This window comes from Culicoides brevitarsis, chromosome 3, assembly GCF_036172545.1.
Source record: "Culicoides brevitarsis isolate CSIRO-B50_1 chromosome 3, AGI_CSIRO_Cbre_v1, whole genome shotgun sequence".
NCBI classification, from domain to species: Eukaryota; Metazoa; Arthropoda; class Insecta; order Diptera; family Ceratopogonidae; genus Culicoides; species Culicoides brevitarsis.
In genome coordinates, this window is record NC_087087.1 from 27072500 (window position 1) to 27096384 (window position 23885).

Here is a 23885-nt window from a genome sequence, read left to right on the forward strand (position 1 = left end):
TTTTTTTAAACTTTTTGTCCCATGCCCCATTTGAAAAGTCGAAAATCCAATGGGGCAAAATAAAAAAAAAAGTTAAAAATTTCATCAAAAATGACCGTTTTTTGGCATATTTTCATGATTTTACAAGAAATTTTCAAAAAAAAATTTTTTTTAAGCTTTTTGCATTGAAAATGATGTATTATAAAGAATTTCCTTCTTTAAAAATATTTTTTCAAAAATCAGTGTACTGATGTTTTCGAAATTTTTTTCAATTTTTTTTGTGAAAAATTTTTTTTCAATTTCTTAGTTGAATTGCTCTGAAATCAATTTTAAATAAGAAATTATCAATGAAGATACTTTAAAAACAACGAAAATATTGATCATCGGTCAAAAATTTATTGAATATTTGTCATTTTGTATGAAAAAGTATTTAAAAAAAATTTTTTTTTTGATTCCCCCGCCTTATTTTGTAAAAGTTCTTGGGACAAAAAGTTCGAAATAAATTTGGAGCGGCCTTAGGAGAAAATTTAAAAAAAAAATTAATTAAAATTTGGGAAAATTTCTTATTTTATTTTTCTTTAGCTTTAAGAACTTAAAAAAATGCCACTGCGGAAAGAGCTACGAAACGATCGACCATATTCTTTGGGACTGTCACCTGCTGATAAGCGACCTGGCATCCGAACTACAACAAGCAGGAATCGACAAAAACACCCCCATATGTGACATTCTTGGATACAGGAAGCTTGATGCCTTCCCGATAATCGCCAGTTTTTTGAAGGAGAACAGAAAAATTATTTAAATGTCGTCCCTAAAAATTTTATTTGTCCCCGTCCTTTCACTAGACCAAGTATGCCATAAGCGATAAATTTTGACTTTCAAAGAAAATTTTCAGAATATATCGAAATGTATCGAAATTTATTCTAGTTTGGTCAGAAAATTGGCAACCATGTCTATCATCAATTACCAATTTGACCAAATGTAAAGTATGTAGCCTAAAATTGACGAAATTCCTAATTTTCAATTTATAAAAGCAAGTAGAGAGCATAATTTATTGCCTGCTTTTACGTTTTTGCAAACGTTTTTAAAGGCTTTAAGAACCAAACGTGTAATTTTTCTATATGACGTAAAGATCTTAAGTCGATTTAAGTCATGTTAAGTCAATAAATCATCAGTTTTTGTACTGTAATTTGTTCAGTAGTTACCTAAATATCGAGCTGTCAGTGTTTCAGCTCTCTTTTTAATATTTTTGAACAAATTACAGTACAAAAACTGATGATTAATTGACTTAACATGACTTAAGATCTTTACGTTCATTAAGAAAAACTTCACGTTTGTACTTTGAACCTTTGAAAAACGTTTAAATGAAGTAAAATTGCCTAAAATCTTCGAAAATAGGAAGAAAAATTTATAAAAATTGAGTTTTGAAGTTTAATTTTATCATTTTCAACTTCATTTTTTCTTCAAACTCAATAAAAAATGAGCCAATTTTCATCAAATTCAATTTTCTATGAAAATTTTCATCAACATACGTTTTCGCAAATTTTCGCCAAAAAAAGGTTCTAACGGTTATTTTCCAACACGTGCGTTGTTCAAAACCGTTCGCGGGATTGATCTGCCTCGTGATTGGCTCAAAAATCTTCTCTGTACGTCTCGTATGTCTCTACAAAGTCCCGTACTCGAAAAAATACTAAAAACTCGTGATTGGTCAATTTCCGAGTTTAGAACATTTATTTTTTTCGTACTCCTTACTGCGTTACCTCATCTCTGCTCGACTCCCCTAAGAGGTGTTCACAATTTTTGGTTGAACTGAAAGCGGCACAGAAAACATTGAGTTCGCATTCAAAAATTCCCCAAAAAAAACGTGATTTCTCCGTGAAAATGGAAGAAGGCACGAGCCAAGGTGCTGCAAATGCGCCGCCAAGCGATCCCGAAGCCCCGGATACGAAAAAAATGTCGATAAAGTTTGCGAATAACCCAAAAGTCCTGAATATGTGTCAGGATCCTGCCTTGCGAGCAGCGAAAATTGCACCAATGCCCACGATACCGAACATCGTTTTGAGTCCGCAATCCTCGAAAATTGCCACAACGACGTCGCTGCTGAAAAAATTGCCCGGTAACATCAGTGTTTCGACGCAACGCGTTAGCATTCAGCAACCAGTTTCGCTAATGCCCAATAAACCCGTTGTCGTGCAAGCGATAAACTCACCCACAGCCGATGGCACGACAACAAACACGAATGCGAGTACCGTGAGTGCCGCAAGAAAAGTTGTTTTTAGTCCGGGTGACTCGCGTTTCTTGAAAATTGTGAATGCAACGCCCGAAAACGCCATTTCCGCCGCGAAAAAGGTGATTGTGCAACGTGTGGAGCAAATTAAGCCGCCGAAAAGTGTCGCAACGCCTGGAACGCCGCAAGATCAGGTGATTGTTGTGCCATCGCCCAAGATAATTTTAACAAAAAACCCGGATGAGCCGTATATTGTGAACGAAATGCCGCCGGAGCTGCGTACAAAAGCCATTGTAGTCAGCAGTAATAACCCGACAGGCGATCAAACGCTCGAAAAACGAGATTTTACGAAGAAATTGCTGCCCATCCTGCCGAAAGTCTCCGTTTCGTCAACTTCTGTCAAATTACCAACAACTAGTGGGACAATTGTCAAAACATATTCAGGTAAAAAATCAATTTTTAGCAAATTTTCATGAAAAATTTCTCATAAAAACCAATTTTAGCCAACAAAATAAATCCCCCATTACCGCAAAAGCCAATCGAACATCCCCAAATTCAGCGAATCTTTGAGCCGCCGCAAATGTCCAAGCAGGGAGAATTTTTCGGAGACGAGAAAAAATCCAGCTTTGAAAAGTTAGTGGACAAATTTCCCGAACAAATATCCAAAGTGGTCGCTGATGTGGCAAAAATTACGCAAAATCCGGTGAAAGTTGCGCCCGTCGTACCTGTACAGCCAGGCAAAAACGTGATAAAGTTTGACAGTATTTTCAATACGATCAACATCCAAATTACGGATGGAAAGTTGTCGAATCCGAATGGACCGATACAGTTACTTGATAAGAACTGCATGAACGTAGAGGCGTGCGAAAGTGCTGATAAAAGTGAGTAATTTTTTTTGTTTTTTTTATTTATTTAATTTTTGGGTTGAATTGAATTTATTTTAATTTTTTCGTCACTGATTTATTTGAAAAATTGAAAATTTATTTAAAAATTAATTTAATATTTAAAAATGACCCAAATTTTTAATTTTTTTAATCAAAAAAATTTTTAGTTTTTTTTTTTCATTTTTTCTCTGAATTTTTTTTTTATGAAATTTCAATTTTGAATTTAAATTATTTTTTTTATTAATTTAATTTTTTATTTGAACCAAATTTCTTCTGATTTTTTTTTTTATTTTTTAAAAAATCTTAATTTTAATTTATTCTGATTTGTTTTTATTTTTCAAAAAATCTTAAATTTAAATTATTTTTTTTTATTTTAAATTTTTTTCTAAAATAATTTTTTTTGAAAATTTAATTTTTATTCTTAATTTTTTTTTCTCGCAATTTTTTTTTTATTTCCGAAATTTTAATTTTGTTTTCCGAAATTTCTTAAGCTCGTAAGTTTTAAAATTTATTAAGGCCGTTCCAAATTTTTTTCGATGTTTTGTCCCAAAAGATTTTTTTCAAAATGGGGGGGGGGGGCAAAATAAAAAAAAAGTTTTGAAATACTTTTTCATACAAAAGACAAAATTTTTTCTGAATGAATATTTTAGTAGTTTTTGTGGTATTTACATTGAGATTTGATGATTTAAAATTGATCTCAGAGTATTTCAAGTTAAAAATTTAAACAAAAAAATTTCATAAAAATAACTGTCCAAAAATTTTGAAAAATAATTTTTTTGAAAATATTTTTAGAGAAGGAATTTCATGTTAAATTTCGTGTTTCAATACAAAAATTGTTAAAAATTAAAAATTTTCTTAAAAAATTTTGAAAATTCTTATATGGAAAAATATGGAAAAAGGCTAAAAAATGGTCAAGTTTGATGACATTTTTAACTTTTTTTTTATTTTGCCCCATTGAATTTGCGGCTTTTGAAATAGGCCTTGGGACAAAAACATAGAAAAAAATTTGGGGCGGCCTAAATTAAATAAAAAAATTAAAAATTAAATTTTTCAAAAATTGTTTAGAATTTTCTTTTTTTATTTGAAAAAAAAAAATTTTTTTAATTTCTTTAAAAAAAATAATTCTGAAATAAAAATAAAATAAATTCCAAAACCTTCTAATTTAACATTTATTCTAAAATTTTTAATTAAATTTCTTAATTTTTCATTTTTTTTTTCAGTAAACAAAAGTCCCCGACTAAAAGCCCGTTCAAAATCAACCGCAATCGACCAAACAAGACGCATCGTTCCGGGTCGCATGAACCGCAGCCCCTCATTATCATCAATTTTACCTGAATTCACAAAGCAATCCAAGTCCCTGATCAAAGAAATCGAGCAAAACGAAGCTCGTCGCAGCTCATCACTCACGCCCGAAAACGCCGAATCCACTCTCGATACTTTACTTTGTGACGAAAACATGGACAACGTATCGGGTACGGCATCAAACGAGAGTTCCCCAACCAAGGCGAGCGATATTTCACAACCAACTAACGAAGACGACAAAGAAAATCTTCACTGCAAGAACGGCAACGAACCAAAACCCGAAGAAACCGACGATTTTGACGTCGAAAAAGACACTTCCAACGAAAATGACGAGAACTCCGACGTCGAAGTCGTTGGATTTCCCGATCCGGATTGGAGTCAAATGACGCCGCCCGAAAGCCCGGCAGCGTCACGTGCGAAAAAACGTCGCGCTTCGAACGACGAAAGTGAGGATGACGTGCCAAAAGTGCTGCGAGTTCCAGTTCACAAGTTGTTCAAGTACCAAAGTGACCGGATAACGGATGATATTCACTTGAGTGACCCTTTTCGGCATATCACGTGGAAAGACGGCATCGGATCACTTGAGGACAGCACGATTCATTTCAAGGTCAACCAATTGGGGGTTTATGAGGTGATGACAAATGAGGAATATTATGCGTTAAAACGTCACAAACCGGATCAAGAGTTGTTGGAACCAGTTGGATCGCGAGATGCGAGCAAAAGAAAACGCAAATCTGGCGTTCGAGAGGTTTTGTACAAGTGCATGGTGTGTCGTGGCAGCGGAACAGCCGACGAATTTCGCAGTCCGACAGTTTGTAGTTGGTCCTGCGAAGATATTTTGCTGAAAAAGATCAAAACGGAGGACGATGACGGCAGCGAATCGAATAGTACGTCGCCCATGTCGGATCTGGATGACACATCGCAACAGGAATCGCTCAGCAGCTTCAGTATTCCCGCAACGAAAATAAAGAAAGAATTTGACGCGCCACCGGAACTCTTCCAAAACCCCTTCCCGGCGGCGAAAAATCACTTCCAAGTCGGTATGAAGCTCGAAGCGATCGATCCTGCCAATCAATCGCTTTTCTGCGTCTGCACTGTCGACGAAAAACGCGGATATCGTCTCAAACTGCGTTTCGATAGTTTCCCAGCGGATTACAATTTTTGGGTTGACGCCGATTCTCGGGATATTTTTCCGCCGGGATGGTGTTCCGCCACTGATCGCATCATCGATCCGCCCAACAATTACAACGGAGCAATTTTCGACTGGAATACTTACCTAAAAGACCCGAAAGTTATGGCGCCCGTTCAGATGTTTCCGCATCTCAAAATCAACGAACCACGAAACGAGTTCTTCAAACCGGGCATGAAAATGGAAGTTGATTGTCCGATCAAGCTCAATCTAGCTGGAGTGACGCCAGCAACCATCACCGATGTCATTGGACGACGAATTCTCGTGCACCTGGATTTCTTTGACGTGCGTTTCGACTTTTGGACGTACATCGATTCGCCCGTTTTGCATCCAATTAACTACCATAAGACGAAAAAAGGCGTAAAATTGCGAACTTTGACTGATAAAGAGTTCAATTGGGCAAATTATCTGAATCAGTGTCGGCAATCTGCCGTTCCAGAGGAAGCTTTTGCATCCCGCGAGCCGATTCCCTTCCAAATCGGGATGAAACTCGAAGTTGTTGATCCGAAAAATGAAGGTTTAGTTCGCCCGGCAGTCGTAACCGACGTGGAAGGACACCGAATTTGCGTTTTATTCGAAAATTGGCCTGTTTCGTACGCGTATTGGCTTGAAGATGACGATCCTTCGTTGCATCCGACGAATTGGGCGAAAGTCACAAAGCATCCAATTGAAAGTCATCGACCGCAAAAGAACAAATCCGGCAATATCCTTTGCCCGGTGATCAAATTCTGCAGAAATGTCGGCAATTTTTTGTATAAATCGCGACTTTGTCACAAAGTTAATGCCGAATGTCCGTATTTGCCGAAGAATTGGGCGTCATTCACACTGAGTGATCGTTTGGATTACAAGAAAAAACTGGGCGCGGTGCCAAAAGTGAAAAAACCTGTCGTGCCGAGTCAAAAAACCACCCCGAAACGCTTGAAACCCAAACCGAATGGCGGCATCAAGGAAGAAGAAGAAGACACGGAAACACCAACGACAATAGTTACAGCTCCCTTGAAGACCGAGGAACAAGTAAAACTTAAATCTGAACTCTTAAAAATTAATTCGACGTCTTTGCCGGAAAATGCGCCCACGAATTGGACCGTCGCGCAAGTCGCTGCATATTTAAAGACGATTCCAGCGTGCGAAAAACACGCGGCGACCTTTGAAACGCAAGAAATTGACGGATTAGCGTTACTTTCGCTGACAAAGGACGACTTGATGGAACAGTTGAACATCAAATTTGGGCCCGCAGTGAAGATTTACAACTGCATCCTGAAGCTGCGTGAGGAGATCTTGAGCGAAATTATTAGTTAAGGAAAAATTTTGGAATATTTTATGGAAAAATATTATTATTTAGTTAATTCTTCATTCATTCACTATAATTAAATGGAATACAATAGTAATAAATTTAAATATTAACAATATTAATTAATTAAAAAATTTAATATTTTTCTAAAATTAGAATACTTTTAGGTTCAGTCTTGTGGTAGGATTGAGCGGAAGGAATTTCTTTTTCAAAATTTTTTTGAAATTTCAATTTTTTTTGTTTTTTTATTTGAATTTTGTTGCTCTTGGAGACTTTTTAAACATTTGGACTTCAAAATTTTTTAAATATTCTCATTATAAGTCTTTATATTTTATATTTTTTAGAAAATTTCGAAATTTTTTCCAAAATGACGTAATTATTTTTACTCCAAGATAAATTTTTTATCAATTTCTTTTAATATTTTGACATTTTTAGTATTTTGGCCTAAAATTTATGCTTTAGAATCAATTTTTTTCTTAAACTTTCAATTTTTTCATGGAATTTTTTACTTCGAGAAGATAATTTGTTCATATTTGCCCTAGTTAGCTTTAAAAATTTCTTTTTCGGCTTGATATTTGTGCTTTGGCATAATATTTTATCAATTTTTTCCTCCATTTTCAATATTTTATAAAAAAAATTTCTCATTTTGATATGAATTTTTTTGCTCTTAGATGATATTTTGTCTTCCTTTTCTTTAAAAATTATCAAAATTTCCACATTTTCAATTTTTTTCTTTAGAAAAAGTTGTAAAATGATTAAAAATATTCTATTTTGTCTTAAATCTTATGATCCAAGAAGAATTTTTGTTTGTATTTTTTTAGAAATTCAAAAAAATTCCATTGTGATGTAAATTTTCCTTCAAAATTTTTCATTTGGCTTGAATTTTGTGCTTTTAAATGAAAATTTGTCTATTTTTCTTTCAAAACTTTTGAAAATTTTCAAAAATATCTCATTTTGGAGTAAATTTCAGTTTCATAGACGATAAAATTTTCATTTTTGTGCTCCAAGAAAAATTTCATTTAATTTTTCCTCCAAAAAAAATTCCTTCCCTTCACGCTCTTGATCGATATTTCATGATATTTGGTACATTTTTCTAACATTAAAATTGTAAATTGTGAGATTTCGCAGTTCCGCATTGCTATTTTCGCTCATAATTCTCGCACATCGTACAGATTCATCGAAACTGTTACCCTTGACTGGTGATGCGTTTCAAGTTCACTTATCGAGGCCCATTCTCGACCTGTAGCAATCGTGATAGTACTTGATGTCCTCTTTGTAGTGAAATTCGTGATAAATGTGGACTTTTCCGCGGCAGTACAAGCAATCTCGGTAGTAATTTTCGTGGAAATTGTAGGCGTAGTGCTCGATCACTTGCGTGATGTTGTTCGCGTGAAATTTTTGCATGCATGACACGCAAATAATTTCCTTTGGCTCGTTATAATGCTCGCGAAAACGGGGATGAACGGCGTCTGTCACCTCGCGATGATGATGATTTCCATTGGGCTCCTTGCCATTCATGATGCTGCAATGTGAATGGCTGGAGAGAGCTGAAATTTAATTATTTTTTGTTGGTTTTTGCACTTTGAGCTTTTGTTTATATTTTTAGTTCTCAAAAAAATCTGTAGATGGCGAGTTGAGACGAATGAAAATTATAATTTAAGGCCGGTACAAATGTGAAGTGTTTTCAATTTCCTACAGAAGATATTTCGAGGGAGGGGGTGATTGATATCCAAAATGGATCCTAATTTCATTGAAAAAAATAATTTTAATCAAAAATTTATAAAAGTCACCGATTTATCAAATCATTCATTTAGCAAATTATTATTATAATTTTTTTATTTTCTCAATTTAGATCATGTTTTTAAATATTTCTTTTAAGATCTAGTTCTTGGTTTCCGCATTGGCTGCATTGTGTCAGCAGTTCCACTCCAGTATGTGATTCTTAAAAAATCTAATCTTTCTTTCTTCTGTTATTTCACAATTTCATAAAATTCCTAAAATTTCATGTCAATTTTTATTTATTTTTTTCTTGTCATTCATTTTCGTTTGTGGCATTTGTGTTGTAAATAAATGTTGTTAAGAAAAATACAGGCTCCGTTCTACATTTAACTTAGATATTTTATTTAAATCAAAAGTGAGTCGGAACAGATGTCCTGGTCTTCCGCATGTGGAACAAGATCTCTTCCTTCTTCTATTCAGGAGAACTCTTAGGTACTTTCCGGGGCGAAATACATCTTTTTTTTATTAAGCTAAGCAATGACATTGCTTTAGCAATCGTATCATTGATGTGATGTTTGAATATAAGGTAGGAATAAAATTATGCACCAAGATTCTTGATCATCTCACTTCAATTTTTGAATTAATAATTTGATGTAAACGAAATTAATTAAATTTACAAAAGTCGAAAATTCAGCCAAAATCTCCTATGCCAATTCTAGTTGATCTTCTATGCCAATTTGGACTAGGCTATTAACCAGGCTCAATTGCTATAATTTGTATTCATAATTGATCTAATTTAGCGACATCACGAAGTTCAATAATTAGGACTTTCAATGGAAATTCGACAGATCGAATCTAAGTTTCTAATTTTGTTTTAAACATTTGGATCTCGAAATAAATCTTCAATAATAATAAAACTCTAAAAATATTTTAATTTCATTTTGATAATTTAAAAGATTAAAATTTTAAATTACGGATTAAAGCCTCGACATTTTCTTAAAAACTTTTGATGCTTTTGAACATAAAGTTAAAAATTAGAAGAAATGTGAAATTTAACAAAAAAAAAAAAAGAAATTAACGAAAAAAATTTTTTTTACTGAAATTGATTAAAAATGTATGAAAATTTTGATATTTCAACTGATTTTAACGGAAGCTTTTCAAAAATATTCTCAGAAAAGATTTTCTCAAAATTTTAAGAAATTAAGTTCAATAAAGTCGAAAACATTTTTGATAATTGTATTGGCCTAATTTTGTTTTAACGAAAAATTTCAAATTCGTTACTCTAAAATGAGTGATCTCTGCTTACATTAAAATCGAAACGTTATTGTTCCAATCGTTCCTCGATTTTCTTGTGTTTTTATCAAAATTTCATTGAAATTTGACATCAAAATTACTTGATTCTTCAATAATGGAAGCCAGCGGGACTGGAAATCACTCGAATTTGAAGAGTTTGGACGAGATTCGTAAGTTTTTTCATGAATTTCCTTAACAGCTCGACTAAAAATGGCGTTTCTTTGCAGCTGAAAATTTCCGTGAAATTTTTCGGGAGTACAAATCGTTCAATGCGGTGCAATCCAAGTGCTTTGATGACGTCTTTCATTCAGGTAAGTTCAGTGAATTGCCTTAAAATTAATTTTCAACACGAATTTTTACAGAAAAACACATCGTCCTCGGCGCTCCAACAAGTTCCGGCAAAACTGCCATCTTCGAAATTGCCATGATTCGTCTTTTGCACGAAACCCAGAAACAAAATCTGCCTTTAGGACACTTCCGGATGGTCTATGTTGCTCCAATCAAAGCTTTATGCAAGGAACGTTTCCAAGATTGGGAGCAAAAATTCACTCCGATCGGCGTCAAATGCAAAGAGGCAACGGGCGATAATGAAATTAACGACATCGGTGACCTTGAAGATGCTCATTTAATCTTGACGACACCCGAAAAATGGGATTCATTGACGCGAAAATGGCGGGAAAACAGACCATTTGTCGAAAGCGTCAAACTTTTCATGGTCGACGAGATCCATTTATTGAACGAACCAAAACGAGGACCAACTTTAGAAGCAATTATCTCACGAATGAAGACAATTTATGACGTTACAAGAATCTCCCGTGGCGAAGATATCTCCCGAAAAAGTGAGAATCAACTGAGATTCGTCGCAGTTTCCGCTACAATTCCAAATATTTCCGACTTGGCAGACTGGTTGGGACACGGATACGAAGATAATATCAAATATTTTGCGTAAGTTTTGAATTTTTCATCAAATTTCTTAATTTAAAAAATTATTTTTTAGCATTTCTGAGGACATGCGACCCGTAAAGCTCAAAAAAGTGGTTCTCGGTTACGATTGCCCCCCAAATATGACAAATTTTCGTTTCGATATGACTCTCAACTACCAACTTGTCGACGTAATTCATCGTTTTTCGAACGGAAAGCCAACTTTAGTGTTCTGTAGTACGAGGCGGGGAGTCGAAATGGCGTCAAGCGTGCTGGTAACGGACTATCGATACCCTTTTAGTGCGGAACAACATCAAAAAATCACCCAACTTGCCGCCGAAATCTCAGATCAAAAGTTAAAAACGGCAATTAGCAAGGGAATTGCCTTCCATCATGCGGGTTTGGCGGCACACGATCGAGTTTTAGTCGAAAATGGGTTTCGCCAAGGACAAATTCCCGTTTTATTGTGCACGAGCACGCTTGCGATGGGCATTAATTTGCCCGCTCACTTGGTTATTATTAAGTCAACGCAAACTTATCAACCAGGAGTCGTGGAAATTCCGCAAAATTCAATCCTGCAAATGATCGGAAGAGCTGGCAGACCACAATTCGACGAAAGTGGCGTCGCTGTGATCATGACGCAACAAAACAAGAAGGTAAGTGAACTTTAATAATTTATTTTTTTTTTTTTGAGAATATCGGAAAATATCACTAATGGCATCTAAAAAAAATATACACTTGGATGTTGTCAAGGCACTCAAACTCTCAATTTTTGTGGTATTTGATATGACTCGTCTCTCTTGTCTGCTGCGATTTTTTTTTTGTGTCGATAAAATTTAGCCCAAGGGGTTGGCGTTATCTTGGAACGAGACTTTGGGTACATATCCGCTTTCCTTGTCGACAGTGTAATCGACTGTCATGAGTCTGCCATCGGGTAACCAAACGGAATAGCGTCCCGTGACTTTGCCTGTGCCATCTCCAAGTTCATTTTTGTCGAAGAAAAGTTGTTTCTCGGCATCTTTTACCTCGTACTGGTATTCGTACTGAAAATAATTGAGAAAAAAAATACGTGAATTAAAATTATCGATGAGGGAAATCTCTTTGTTTGTGGAGAGTTTCGGGTCAGTGGAGACAGAATCTTGATTTTAAATTATTTTCTTGAGTAATTAATGTGGAGACGCCTGATTTTTTTAAATAATTTTTTTTTTAATTTCTTAAATTTTTGAAGAATATTAATTTTCATATATTTATTTTTTTTTATTTTTAATTATTTTTTTTTTAATTTTAAATTAATTTTTTTTAATGTTTATTTTTTTTTCAAAATTTAGTTTTGAAATTTTTTAAAACTTAAATAATTTTTGATTTAAAAAATGATAAAATTTTTTGAAAAATATTTTTAATTATCTTAAATTTTATTAGAATTCAATTTTTTTAAAGTCTCAATAATTATTTTATTATATTTCAAAAAATTCTTAATTTAATTTTGAAATTTACTTTGATGAATTTTAATCTTCAAAAAAAAAAAAAAAAATAATTTAGACTCTAATTTTTTTTAAGTTAAAAATTCAAAATATTATTTTTAAATTTTGATAATTTATTTAATAATTTATTTTTTTTTTAAATTTATTTATTTAATTGAGTACATTTTGATAATAAAGGAGAAAAACTTTAAATAATAATTTTAACTAATTATTTACAAAAATTAAAAAAAAATATCTTGGGGATCTCAATTTTTTTTTTATCAAAATTAACAAATTTTTATAAGAATTCTCAACAATTTCATTTAATATTTTTTTTTATCAATTTAAAATTTATTTTCAATTTTTTCATATTTTTCACTTTATTTTTTTTTTGTCTCGAAATTTTTCATTTTTTTTTTTAATTTAATTTTCACTCGTAAATTACCGGCTCATATCCTTCGGGAGCCTGAGGTGCTGAATACACAAAATAACACAAGGCTGCAATCACGACAATTTCTTTCCACATTTTTCGTTATTTTTTTTTTCAAATGTTTTTTAATTAAATTAAATTTATTTTTTTTAAACCACGGAGTGTATCTCGGGTCAGTATCTTAACATTTTATGGGAATTATTGCAATTGAGTACTGCTATTTATATCAAAATTTAACATTTTTTATTCATTCATTGCTGTCATATACTGAGCCTGAATTTTGAACTTTTTGAGTGTAACGTGCACGAGAATGTGCCTTAAAGGTTGAGATGTACGTCGTACAGTAAAAAAATGCATCACAAGACGTTAGAGAAGAACTGCATGAACGGATGGAGGGGAATTCGAATGTTGTTGGGAAGATGTTCATGCGATAGATGTGCAACATTGTAAGGTGATTTTTAATAATTTGATAGAATTTATTTTTTTCAATATTTTTTTAGGTGACATTTAAAAGAATTTTTGTAATTTTTGAGTAAATTCCCAAAAATTACAAAGATTTTAGCACGAGTACTTAATGAGCTTGTTAATCTTCGACGACAATGGCTGTCAACGTTGAATGATGTGATAATTTACAAAGTGCTTCTACGTTAAGGCAAATGTTCAGTTAGAACACGATCTGTCAATTATCATAAAATATTTAGAGGAGCGTTTCATTGGTGGATGTTCTGAGAAGATTTACGTTCAGAATGAATTCCTTTAAACGACGAAAAAAATCTACAAATATTCGCATGTGACGACGAAACTCAAAATTTGAAAGTTTTCGTGAAACAAATGACATGAGCGCATTTCAACGTTTTATAAAAGAAAATTTCATCGGAAAAGTCAATAGTAGCTCAATTTTAAGATCACTGACTGAATCAAATCGGTATACTAGAATCTGTGAAACAAACTGAATTATTGAGTGTCAAACAAAGAATAAACTTTAATGTGCTTGTCCTCACTTATAAATGTGTCAAAGGTCTCTTGCCTGATTATCTAAGAGTCAACATAGCACATGTCGGAGATGTTCAGCCCTATTCATTAAGGAGTAACAATCAATTAAGACCATCAAGGAACCTTTAAAACAACTCAGTATTTTACAAGGGATCATCACTATACAACGAATTATAAAAAACCTGTGATATTAGTGCATTGACATTCAATCTATAAAATACCGAAAACAGCCTAAAATTAAAAAATTAAACCTTCAACTTTCACATCACCCGATTTCAACATTTCATCAAAAAAAAAAATGGCATGAGATTTTTTGATGGTTTTGTAGTATTTAGGCCTAAACTAGTCCAAAAACCCTAAATTTAAAATTTTGGAACGAGCTCTTGAGATTTTGAAATTTTTCAGTGCATTTGGGTATACTTAAGTACCTCTTTGACATAATCTCACTAAAAAAGCATTAAATTTTTGTTCTAGAATTTTAAAAGGTTTTTTACTACGCCGGAAAAAATTGTTTTTGCAACGCAAACTGACATACAAAACCATTAAAAAATCTCTAAAATTAAAAAATTAAACCTTCAACTTTAATATAGTTCTTTTAAACCAACGAACGTACCTCAAAACTACCAAAAACCCATTTTACTTTTAAAGATTTTTAAAATACAAAAAATCACACAGGGGACTTCTTCTGCGATTTTTTTTTTGTAAGAATCAACCTCGTTTTGTTCAAACAAAATACTCTGTCACATTTGCTTTTTAATGCATTTTTAATTCCATTCAAATCCACTCATTTGAGGGCGCATCACAGCGTGTTTTAATTGTTATTTGATGTTGCATTTTATGTATCGTTTACATAAATTTATCATGTTTCTGCCTCAAATGACATTCAAATTCGTGAATGGATTCCCTTTGTGTCGCAGAAATAATTTAAATTCCTTCTCATGATGCTCTCATCCACACCTCAAATTCTCATTTCAAAAAAAGAAGAACTTTTTTGCAAAACCCTCTGGGTTCTCATCAGCGTCAACTATAGTTTTTGACACAGTTTTGTTCTTGATTTAGTTTTCAAATCAAAACTGTGTCAAAGAAAAAATTTTTTTCCAGTTTAAATTTTTTAGCAGTTTTGAGTTTTTTTAATTACTTCCTCGAAGTCATATCAGCAGTTCGCGACAACTTGAATGGTGATAATTTAACGTTAAAGGTCGTAATTTGTGTAATTTGCCCCTCGATTTGCCCTTTTTGATTACAACTATAAGGCGCATATCTGTCGCTTTAGATCAGCACAAAGTCTTTCACACCACAAGTTCCCATCATATTAAGACTTAGAAACTAAAACAAAAAACATAGACAATCGATTGTTTTTGTTTAGCTAAAAAAAAAACAAAAACAACAGAAAAAAAAGAATCTATTGCAGTTTTTCTATTGCAACGCGAAACTGGCAGAACAATTTACAAAGAATGAAGGTGTGCGAGCATGTAATAATAACATAATAATAATATAATAAATGAACTGATGATGATCTTTTTTTTTCGCGCTGCAAATTATAACAAACAATAAATGGACACAAAAGCAAACTGATGTCAAAATATATCAAACCAATGGAAGATAATCGCTAAACTTTACATGCCTTGAGAGATAAAGTGCATGTGATATGTCCATCACAACGTGCATTGCTGGAAAATTTATGCATTTAGAACGGCGGCGCCCGCAAACACTTGGATTTTTTTTGTTTTGCGAAAATTACATATAATTAAATGCAATTCGTTTATTAAATTATCATGAAAATGCTTGGCTATTATTTCCCAATTTCAAAAAGTGATGAACGCTCGAAGGAGGTATTTACGTGAATTATGAAGACTTTTTGTATAAAAGGTTGTCAAAAGACAAGACAAGATCATAATACCGTCAACATTTCCGGATTTCATTGAAAAATTAATCGTTTTATGCAAATTTTTCAATTTAAACAGACAGCAGAGTCATGAACTCGTCTATCTTTTTCTACTAAAGGAGACTATTGAAATTGCAAGTAATAATTATATGGACCGTATTTATCATGAAACGATCAAAAAGAAAGTAAAAGTTGACTTAGTTTGTAAATTTATTCTTTAGACGGAGAAACAATAAGGAAATTGACAAATTGTGTCGTGAACTTCGTCTTTTTTGATAAAAATCTGAACTCTTCAATTTTTTAGCAGTTTTAAGTTATAAAATCATTAAAAATGATAAATTAGAGCTCTCTGACAAATTTTTATCCATTTAGAGCAAGATTTGTCAAAAATTGCTTTGACACAGTTTTTGACACAGTTTTTTTGCTCTTGATTTAGTTTTCAAAACAAAACTATGTCAAAGAAAAAAATTTTTTCCAGTTTAAATTTTTTGGCAGTTTTAAGTTATAAAATGATTAAAAATGATAAATTTGAGCCCTCTGATAAATTTTTATCCATTTAGAGCAAGATTTGTCAAAAATTGCTTTGACACAGTTTTTGACATAGTTTTTGACACAGTTTTGTTCTTGATTTAGTTTTCAAAACAAAACTATGTCAAAGAAAAAAGTTTTTGACACAGTTTTGTTCTTGATTTTTTTTCAGTTTCAATTTTTTGGCAGTTTTGAGTTATAAAATGATTAAAAATGATAAATTTGAGCCCTCTGACAAATTTTTATCCATTTGGAGCAAGATTTGACAAAAATTGCTTTGACACAGTTTTTGACATAGTTTTTGACACAGTTTTGTTCTTGATTTAGTTTTCAAATCAAAACTGTGTCAAAGAAAAAATTTTTTTTCAGTTTTGAGTTATGAAATGATTAAAAATGATAAATTTGAGCCCTCTGACAAATTTTTATCCATTTAGAGCAAGATTTGTCAAAAATTGCTTTGACACAGTTTTTGACATAGTTTTTGACACAGTTTTGTTCTTGATTTAGTTTTCAAATCAAAACTGTGTCAAAGAAAAAATTTTTTTTCAGTTTCATTTTTTTTGCAGTTTTGATTTATAAAATGATTAAAAATGATAAATTTGAGCCCTCTGACAAATTTTTATCCATTTAGAGCAAGATTTGTCAAAAATTGCTTTGACACAGTTTTTGACATAGTTTTTGACACAGTTTTGTTCTTGATTTAGTTTTCAAATCAAAACTGTGTCAAAGAAAAAAATTTTTTCCAGTTTAAATTTTTTAGCAGTTTTGAGTTATAAAATGATTAAAAATGATAAATTTGAGCCCTCTGATAAATTTTTATCCATTTAGAGCAAGATTTGTCAAAAATTGCTTTGACACAGTTTTTGACATAGTTTTTGACACAGTTTTGTTCTTGATTTAGTTTTCAAATCAAAACTGTGTCAAAGAAAAAATTTTTTTCCAGTTTCAATTTTTTGGCAGTTTTAAGTTATAAAATGATTAAAAATGATAAATTTGAGCCCTCTGACAAATTTTTATCCATTTAGAGCAAGATTTGTCAAAAATTGCTTTGACACAGTTTTATCCATTTAGAGTCAAGATTTGTGGCAAAAATTGACAAATTTTTATCCATTTGAGCAAGATTTGACAAAAAGTTTTTGACACAGTTTTTTTTTTCTTGATTTAGTTTTTCAAAACTATGTCAAAGAAAAAAGTTTTTTTTTTTCAGTTTCAATGACAAATTTTTATCCATTTTTGATTTAGTTTTCAAATCAAAACTGTGTCAAAGAAAAAATTTTTTTCCAGTTTCAATTTTTTGGCAGTTTTGAGTTATAAAATGATTAAAAATGATAAATTAGAGCCCTCTGACAAATTTTTATCCATTTGGAGCAAGATTTGACAAAAATTGCTTTGACACTTTGACACAGTTTTTGACATAGTTTTTTTTGCTCTTGATTTAGTTTTCAAAACAAAACTATGTCAAAGGAAATTTTTTTTTTCAATTTCTAATTTTTTCTAATTTTTAATCTAAAGAAGCTATTAAAATATTTAATAATAAAAATCAAGCCACGCGTCTTCTTACAAAGAGTTCACTGAGTGCACCTTAATTCAAAGAAAACATCTAACGACCCTCGACACTTTTTTTTAAGCAAAAACACACGAAAAGGAATGACCAAGCTCAAACAATAGCGCAATGTGTCACGTGCAAGGTGTTCCTCATGTACAAATGTTCAGTTACTAAACGCTTGTCAAAAAAAAAACTGCAACTAGCTACGAATTGTGCAACTCTTTTCTTCTCTTTTGTTCGTTTTTTTTTGTGAATTAGATTGCTTTGTCTTTATTTTCTTGCACCGTCTTGACCTTCGTTTGTGTTCATTCGGTGCTTCAGCTTCCCCAAAACCGAAAATTTGTTTTAACAAGATACACCTAAATGAAATAAATAGAATGTGCATTCAATGCAAAGTACTTCTAATAACGTATTCCTTTTATAGCAAGCAACACACTTGCCGTAGCGACATGATCGTCGCTCGTATAAGACCATGACATTTTATCAATTTACAATTTATATTATGTAATATAATGTTTCATCTTCTAGTTACTTGCCTGAATTATTATATGAGTTTCAATTGAAGTTAATGCATAAAATTATTTACAATTTTGTTAACAATTGTACATTTTTTTCTTTATTAAATTTATTGTTTTCTGCCATATTTACATCGAAAAATGAATGGGAATGGAGCAAATTTGATTTGAATTTTTTTTTATTATTATTTTTTTATAAAATGTGGGTCAAAAGTTCGATTTGAAGAATCCTCTGATGATTTTGATGGGTTCGTTACTTGTTTAAGGAGGTCTTTTGTCCCAAAAATTTTTTTTAAAATTAAATTCCATGCAAATCTTTTACACGAGAGCTCAGTAATTGTAATTTTGTAAGGTGTGTTGGTGTGATGGGTTTTCGGTTTTCAGGCTACAAGCCTTTTTAACAATAATACATTTACACCTAATTTGCAACACACGATTTTTGTGCAGTGAATAGTGATTAAATTTTTCTCACCAGTCCTGCATTTAAATATTTTTTTTTTTTGGTTTGTTAGAAAAATATTTTTAAAAAAACGTGTGATAATGAAGGAATTTTGTGTCATTTTTAGCATTTTCTGCATTAAACGCATCGTGAGTGGCCTTGAAATTTGCAAGATTTTATTTGGTTTAATTGATCCATGACTTTTTAGTTTTTGTTTTAGAATTCCAAGGTGAATTTACAGACGAAAAAGTAATAGAAGGCGGTAGAAGATGAGCAGCAAGTGGGATATAAGTCACGTTTTTTCTCGTGATTTTGGTTAAAAAAAAGAATAATTTTTGGTTGATTTATTGGCGATGCGAAAAAGTGTTAAGTAATGATGGATCGTTTTTGATTAAAACTCCGAAAAAGTAGAAGGAAAAGAAGAATTTTAATGTATTTGAAGGCGATACAATTATCAAATTTTTTTCGGATCAACCGTTTTTTTTATTTAATTTTTTTTTAAAAAATTATTAATTTTTTAAAGAATTTTGTATTTTAATATTTTTTTACAAAATTTAATATTTTATGAAAATAAAAAAAAAATAAGAAAATTTGAACTTTCAACATTGATTTCAAATGAATATTTGAATATTTTAAAAACTAATTTTTGGTAAAAAAAAAATCAAAAATGAACAAAAAATTTTATGTTTTAAATTATTTTTTTATTTTATTTAATTTTTAATTAATTAATTTTTAATTTAATTTAATTTTTAATTTTAATTTATTTAATTTTTATTTAAAAAATATTTTTTCATATAAAAAAAATAAATAAAAAAATAAGAAAAAAATATAATTTTAGCCAATTAGGTACATTTTGATTTTTTTTAATATCAAGAAGATATTCTTTTATAATTTATTTAAAAAATTTGAATATTTTTTTTATAATTTTTAATTAACTTACTTTGTTCATAAAAAATTAACAAAAAATTATTGAAAATATTTACAAAAAAATTAAATTGATGTAAAAATTTAAAATTGTAAAAAATTTTCCATTATTGTATCGCCCTATATAAGGTGAATGACTGATATCAAAATGATTTAATATATTTCAGTAAAAAAAAAAATTATGTAATTTAAAAAAAGTCCTCTTCAAGAAAAAACTTAAGAAATGAGAAAAAATTGATAAATTTTAGCGTATTGAAAAAAAAACTGCAGTTAAAGGAGAGAGAGACACAAATTTATCGTGATTTATGAAACTCGTCTAACTAAATATCGTGTGATTGGAATATTTAATGAGATTTCGTTCTTTTTTTGAAGAAGCTCCGTCGTCGTCGCTAAGGTGTTTTTATCTAATTTGAATCGTTACCAGCAAGTGTTGCAAACTGCTACTTCTCGATTTTGGGTACTTTTTGACTATTTCTTGTCTAAAAACAATTTCCGCTCTTAAAAAATCTTAAAAGTTAAAAATTTCATCAAAATAATTTTTTTTAGGTGATTTTGACTTTTTTTATTAACATTGCTGCTTCTGTAAAAAATAATGAAAAAATGTTAAAATAAATAAATTAAAAAAAATTAATTTAAAAAAACTTAAAAATTTTTAAGCAATTTTTTGCAAATAATTTAGTAGTTTAAGATTTTCATTTCAAAATAAATTTATTTAAAAATTAAAATAATTTAAATTTTTTTTTTTTTTAAAACTTTAATTTTTTTTTTTTTTTTTTTTTTTTTTATATAATAAAAATAATTAAAATTTTTTTTTTTTTTTGAAAATTTTAACTCGAAATTATTTTGAAAATAGCGACAACCTAAAAGATCATAAAAGGTCGAAAATTGATTTAAAATTAACAATAAAAGAAAAATTATTTCAAATCTTTAAAAAAAAAATTTACAAAAATATTTCCTCATAAAAAAAAATTTTTTTGGGACAAAAAATTTGTTAAAAAATTTTCAAAGAAAAAATTTATTCAAAATCTTAAAAATTTTATTTTTATTTTTTTAAATTTTATTAAATTTAATTTTTATGTAATTTAATTTATTTTATTTATTTTTAAATTCATAAATTTTTTTCTCATCGTTTGAAAAGTGCCCTTCTAAAAAAACCACAACCTTTTAAACTGCTTTACCAATTGTTTGCCAACTATTTTTATCAAGATCTCTTGTACATTTACTAAACGAAAAAAATTTTTTTTTCTTTGCCTTTCAGCTCGAATACGAACGTTTGGTGTGTGGGACAAACCCCATTGAATCGCATCTACACAAATGCCTGGCCGAACATTTGAACTCTGAAATTGTGTTGCAAACAATCACCGACTTGTCGATTGCCGTGCAGTGGATTAAATCGACCTTTTTCTACGTACGAGCATGCAAGAGCCCGCAGCACTATGGAATTACGGCAGCCGAGGATCGTCGCGAACGAAAATTGGAAGAAATGTGCATGATTGCCATCAACGCGCTCGAACGTCACAAATTAATCGAGAAAAATGAGGAATGTGTCATCATGTCGACACCTTTTGGGCGTCTCATGGCACGATATTACATCAATTTTGACACAATAAAGCTATTTGGACAACTGGCGGGCGATGCAACGCTCCAAGATATCCTGAATTTGCTGACAAAAAGTGCGGAATTTGCGGATTTCAAGTTGAGGAACGGCGATAAAAGGACGTTGAATGACCTGAATCGCAGCAAGGACCGCGAAACGATCCGTTTTAAGATAAAAGGACGTGTGACGACCGTTCCAGCGAAGATTTCATGCTTAATTCAAGCTGTTTTGGGAAATTTGACGATAAATGACAGCTCGTTGAGTCAAGAAGCAACGAAAATCGTGCAACAAGGGGAACGTCTGACGAAATGTTTGTACGATTATCTCGTCATAAAGGAAAAAGAGGAAAAATCCGGCAATTTTGGGGTGTTGTGGAACGCAGCAACGATGGCAAAATGCTTCGAAGCCAAATTATGGGAAGACTCAAAGTACGTAACGAAGCAATTTAAGAAAATTGGACCACAAATGGCAACGACATTGATGAATTCGGACTTTACAACCATCGAATCTGTGCTAAAAGCTGATCCACGGAGCATTGAAGTGGTAAAAATGACAAATTTTAACGTTTTTCTTGCAATTTTTCATGAATTTCATTCCAGATTGTCAACAAGGCACCTCCATTTGGCAACGACATCCGATCAGAAGCTCTCCGATTCCCTTCCTACGAGCTGCAGCTACGACTTTTGGACGAATCCAAGGCTCGAGTTACTGTTTTTCAGTACAACCAGAGTTGTGACGTGACTTTAAAACAAAAAGTCACGTTATTCGTGGGTGACAATCGCAATAATTTGATTTTTTTTCGAGATGAACTGAAATTTCATCCTATGGACGGTCATGATATCTTCCAAAATACCATCACGTTCGATCCTGGTTCGGAGTTTATCGTTTGTAAGTTGATCCATAAGACTTTGGTAGGAGTTGATAAATCGACGACGCTGAAAATGAACCAATTACAAGTCGAAACTCCCGTAAAATCACCGAAAAAACCTAAAAAATCGAACAAAATCACGGATCATTTCAAGAAAAAGAAGAAAATTGCACTTGACAACTCGGAATACAACCCGAACGAGACGATAAATGTCGATATGGAAATCGTCGATACCGGAAGTTATGACGAGCTCTTCAAAAATGACGGAGTTTTGGTCCACAAAGCTGAAAGTTCGGAAGATTCGAGTGTTTCGCGGTACGAAATTGTCGAAATAATGGAGCCACAAACGTCTGATGAGCAAAATCCCACGTCAACCATAAGTGACGACACAATTTTGACGGTTTCTGAGGGCGAATTGGTCATTGAACCAACTCCGATGGACGTTGAAACGCTTCAAAAACCAGTTTTTGATGAAAAATCTGCAACCAACAAGAGTTTTGTGTATAAAAAACCTGTGGAAAAGACAAAAGTTCCATTGTTAGATCACTTAATAGCTGAAAGTGTCCCGCTAAAAAGACAAAAATTCAGTTTCAATCGCCCACAAACGTCGATTCAGTCGAAATTTTTGCCAAAACCTACCTTGACACCGGCTTTCATGTCTTTTGACGAAGAAAATTTGCCGAAAAAATCCTTTAATGATGAAAGTATGGCCTTGGATTCGTCAATTGAAAGGGATTTGCGTCAAATTTCAGCCTCACATCCAGTTACTTATGAAAGTTCTTTCATCAGCGCCAAGTCACAGCTCAAAAAAGATCTTGATGATTTGGTTTTAAGTGCTCAGGTGCCTCGAAAAAGTGATTTAATGAACAATTCTTACATAAATTCCTTCTTTGAAGGTCAGTATCGCACTCCGGCGTCAAAGAAATTACGTCCGCCCCAAATTTTAGGCATCCGAAATTTATCGCAGTTTCGAAATGAGATGCGAAAAGAGTCGTCAGATGTCTTTTTAGCAAAGGATCGTATGAAAAATACTCCAAAAGAGCCATCAACTAAGCTGGATTTTGTTGATTTTGAAGATTTTATGAACGATGTGACCTTTTCTCCGAAGAAAACTCCCGAAATTCGTCTTGGAGAGACAGCTAAACGTCGATTGGATACCGAAAATTTGGATGAAACTTATTTTTCGAAGGTTTTATCGCAAATGTGTGACGATCCAAAGAGTGCCAAGCTCGATTTTGACCCTTCTGAGACCTGGAAGTCCTTTGAAAATGACCTCAATGACCTTGAAGAAGAGGAAAATGATGAAATCGAGGAAAAAATTGTCGACGAAGAACAACTTCGGGAACAAATGAAGCAACTTGAAGCTTGTTATGTTGATCCAAAGCCACAAATAACGTCATCGGTAGCAGAAAAGAGTCCAACAATTGAGTTATCGTTGACTCCGGTGTCGGATTTGTCACCTTTGAACCGAACTGACCTCATGGATTTGCTGAAATCACCTTCGCCGGTCAAAAAATCATCGCCTAACGTTGATTTGTTGAGTAATTTTCGTAAATTCATGAACGAAGGGATGCCAGAAGATGTTCAAACTTCATTTTCGGCCCCCTTGAAGCCCTCAAATACTTTTAAAATGCCATTTCTTCCAAAAAATAAGACTCTTGGGATACGTCGGGATCGTCCTGCGAGCATTTTAAGTGAAACAAAAGAAAATTCTCAGCCATTGCCGTATTATTTGCCATCTTTAACTCTTACCTACAAGTATCCGAGCTCAGTTCCGACCAAAATTAATCCTCTCAAGTTGTCCAAAAGTCATTTCTCGCACATGCCAGCTCGGATGGGCAGCTTAAATCATGCCATGGAAACTTTTAAGGATGCCATTCAAACAATCGGATCAAATC

At 32.1% G+C, this 23885-nt stretch overlaps 2 protein-coding genes across 2 annotated transcripts; one reads left to right on the forward strand and one right to left on the reverse strand.

Moving 5' to 3' along the window:
• Positions 1–1791: 1791 nt before the first annotated feature.
• LOC134835147 (lethal(3)malignant brain tumor-like protein 1) lies at positions 1792–6977 on the forward strand. The gene is made up of 3 exons (XM_063850017.1): positions 1792–2647; positions 2707–3084; positions 4308–6977. Exons 1-3 carry the CDS (start codon positions 1858–1860, stop codon positions 6875–6877), a joined length of 3738 nt encoding a protein of 1245 aa, XP_063706087.1. The 5' UTR covers positions 1792–1857; the 3' UTR covers positions 6878–6977.
• Positions 6978–11450: 4473 nt separating this feature from the next.
• LOC134834940 (pro-resilin-like) lies at positions 11451–12868 on the reverse strand. Its single transcript, XM_063849770.1, has 2 exons — positions 12708–12868; positions 11451–11845 (listed from the first exon to the last, which is right to left on the reverse strand). The coding sequence occupies exons 1-2, from the start codon at positions 12786–12788 to the stop codon at positions 11639–11641; spliced, it is 288 nt and encodes a 95-aa protein (XP_063705840.1). The 5' UTR covers positions 12789–12868; the 3' UTR covers positions 11451–11638.
• Between the last annotated feature and the right edge of the window lie 11017 nt (positions 12869–23885).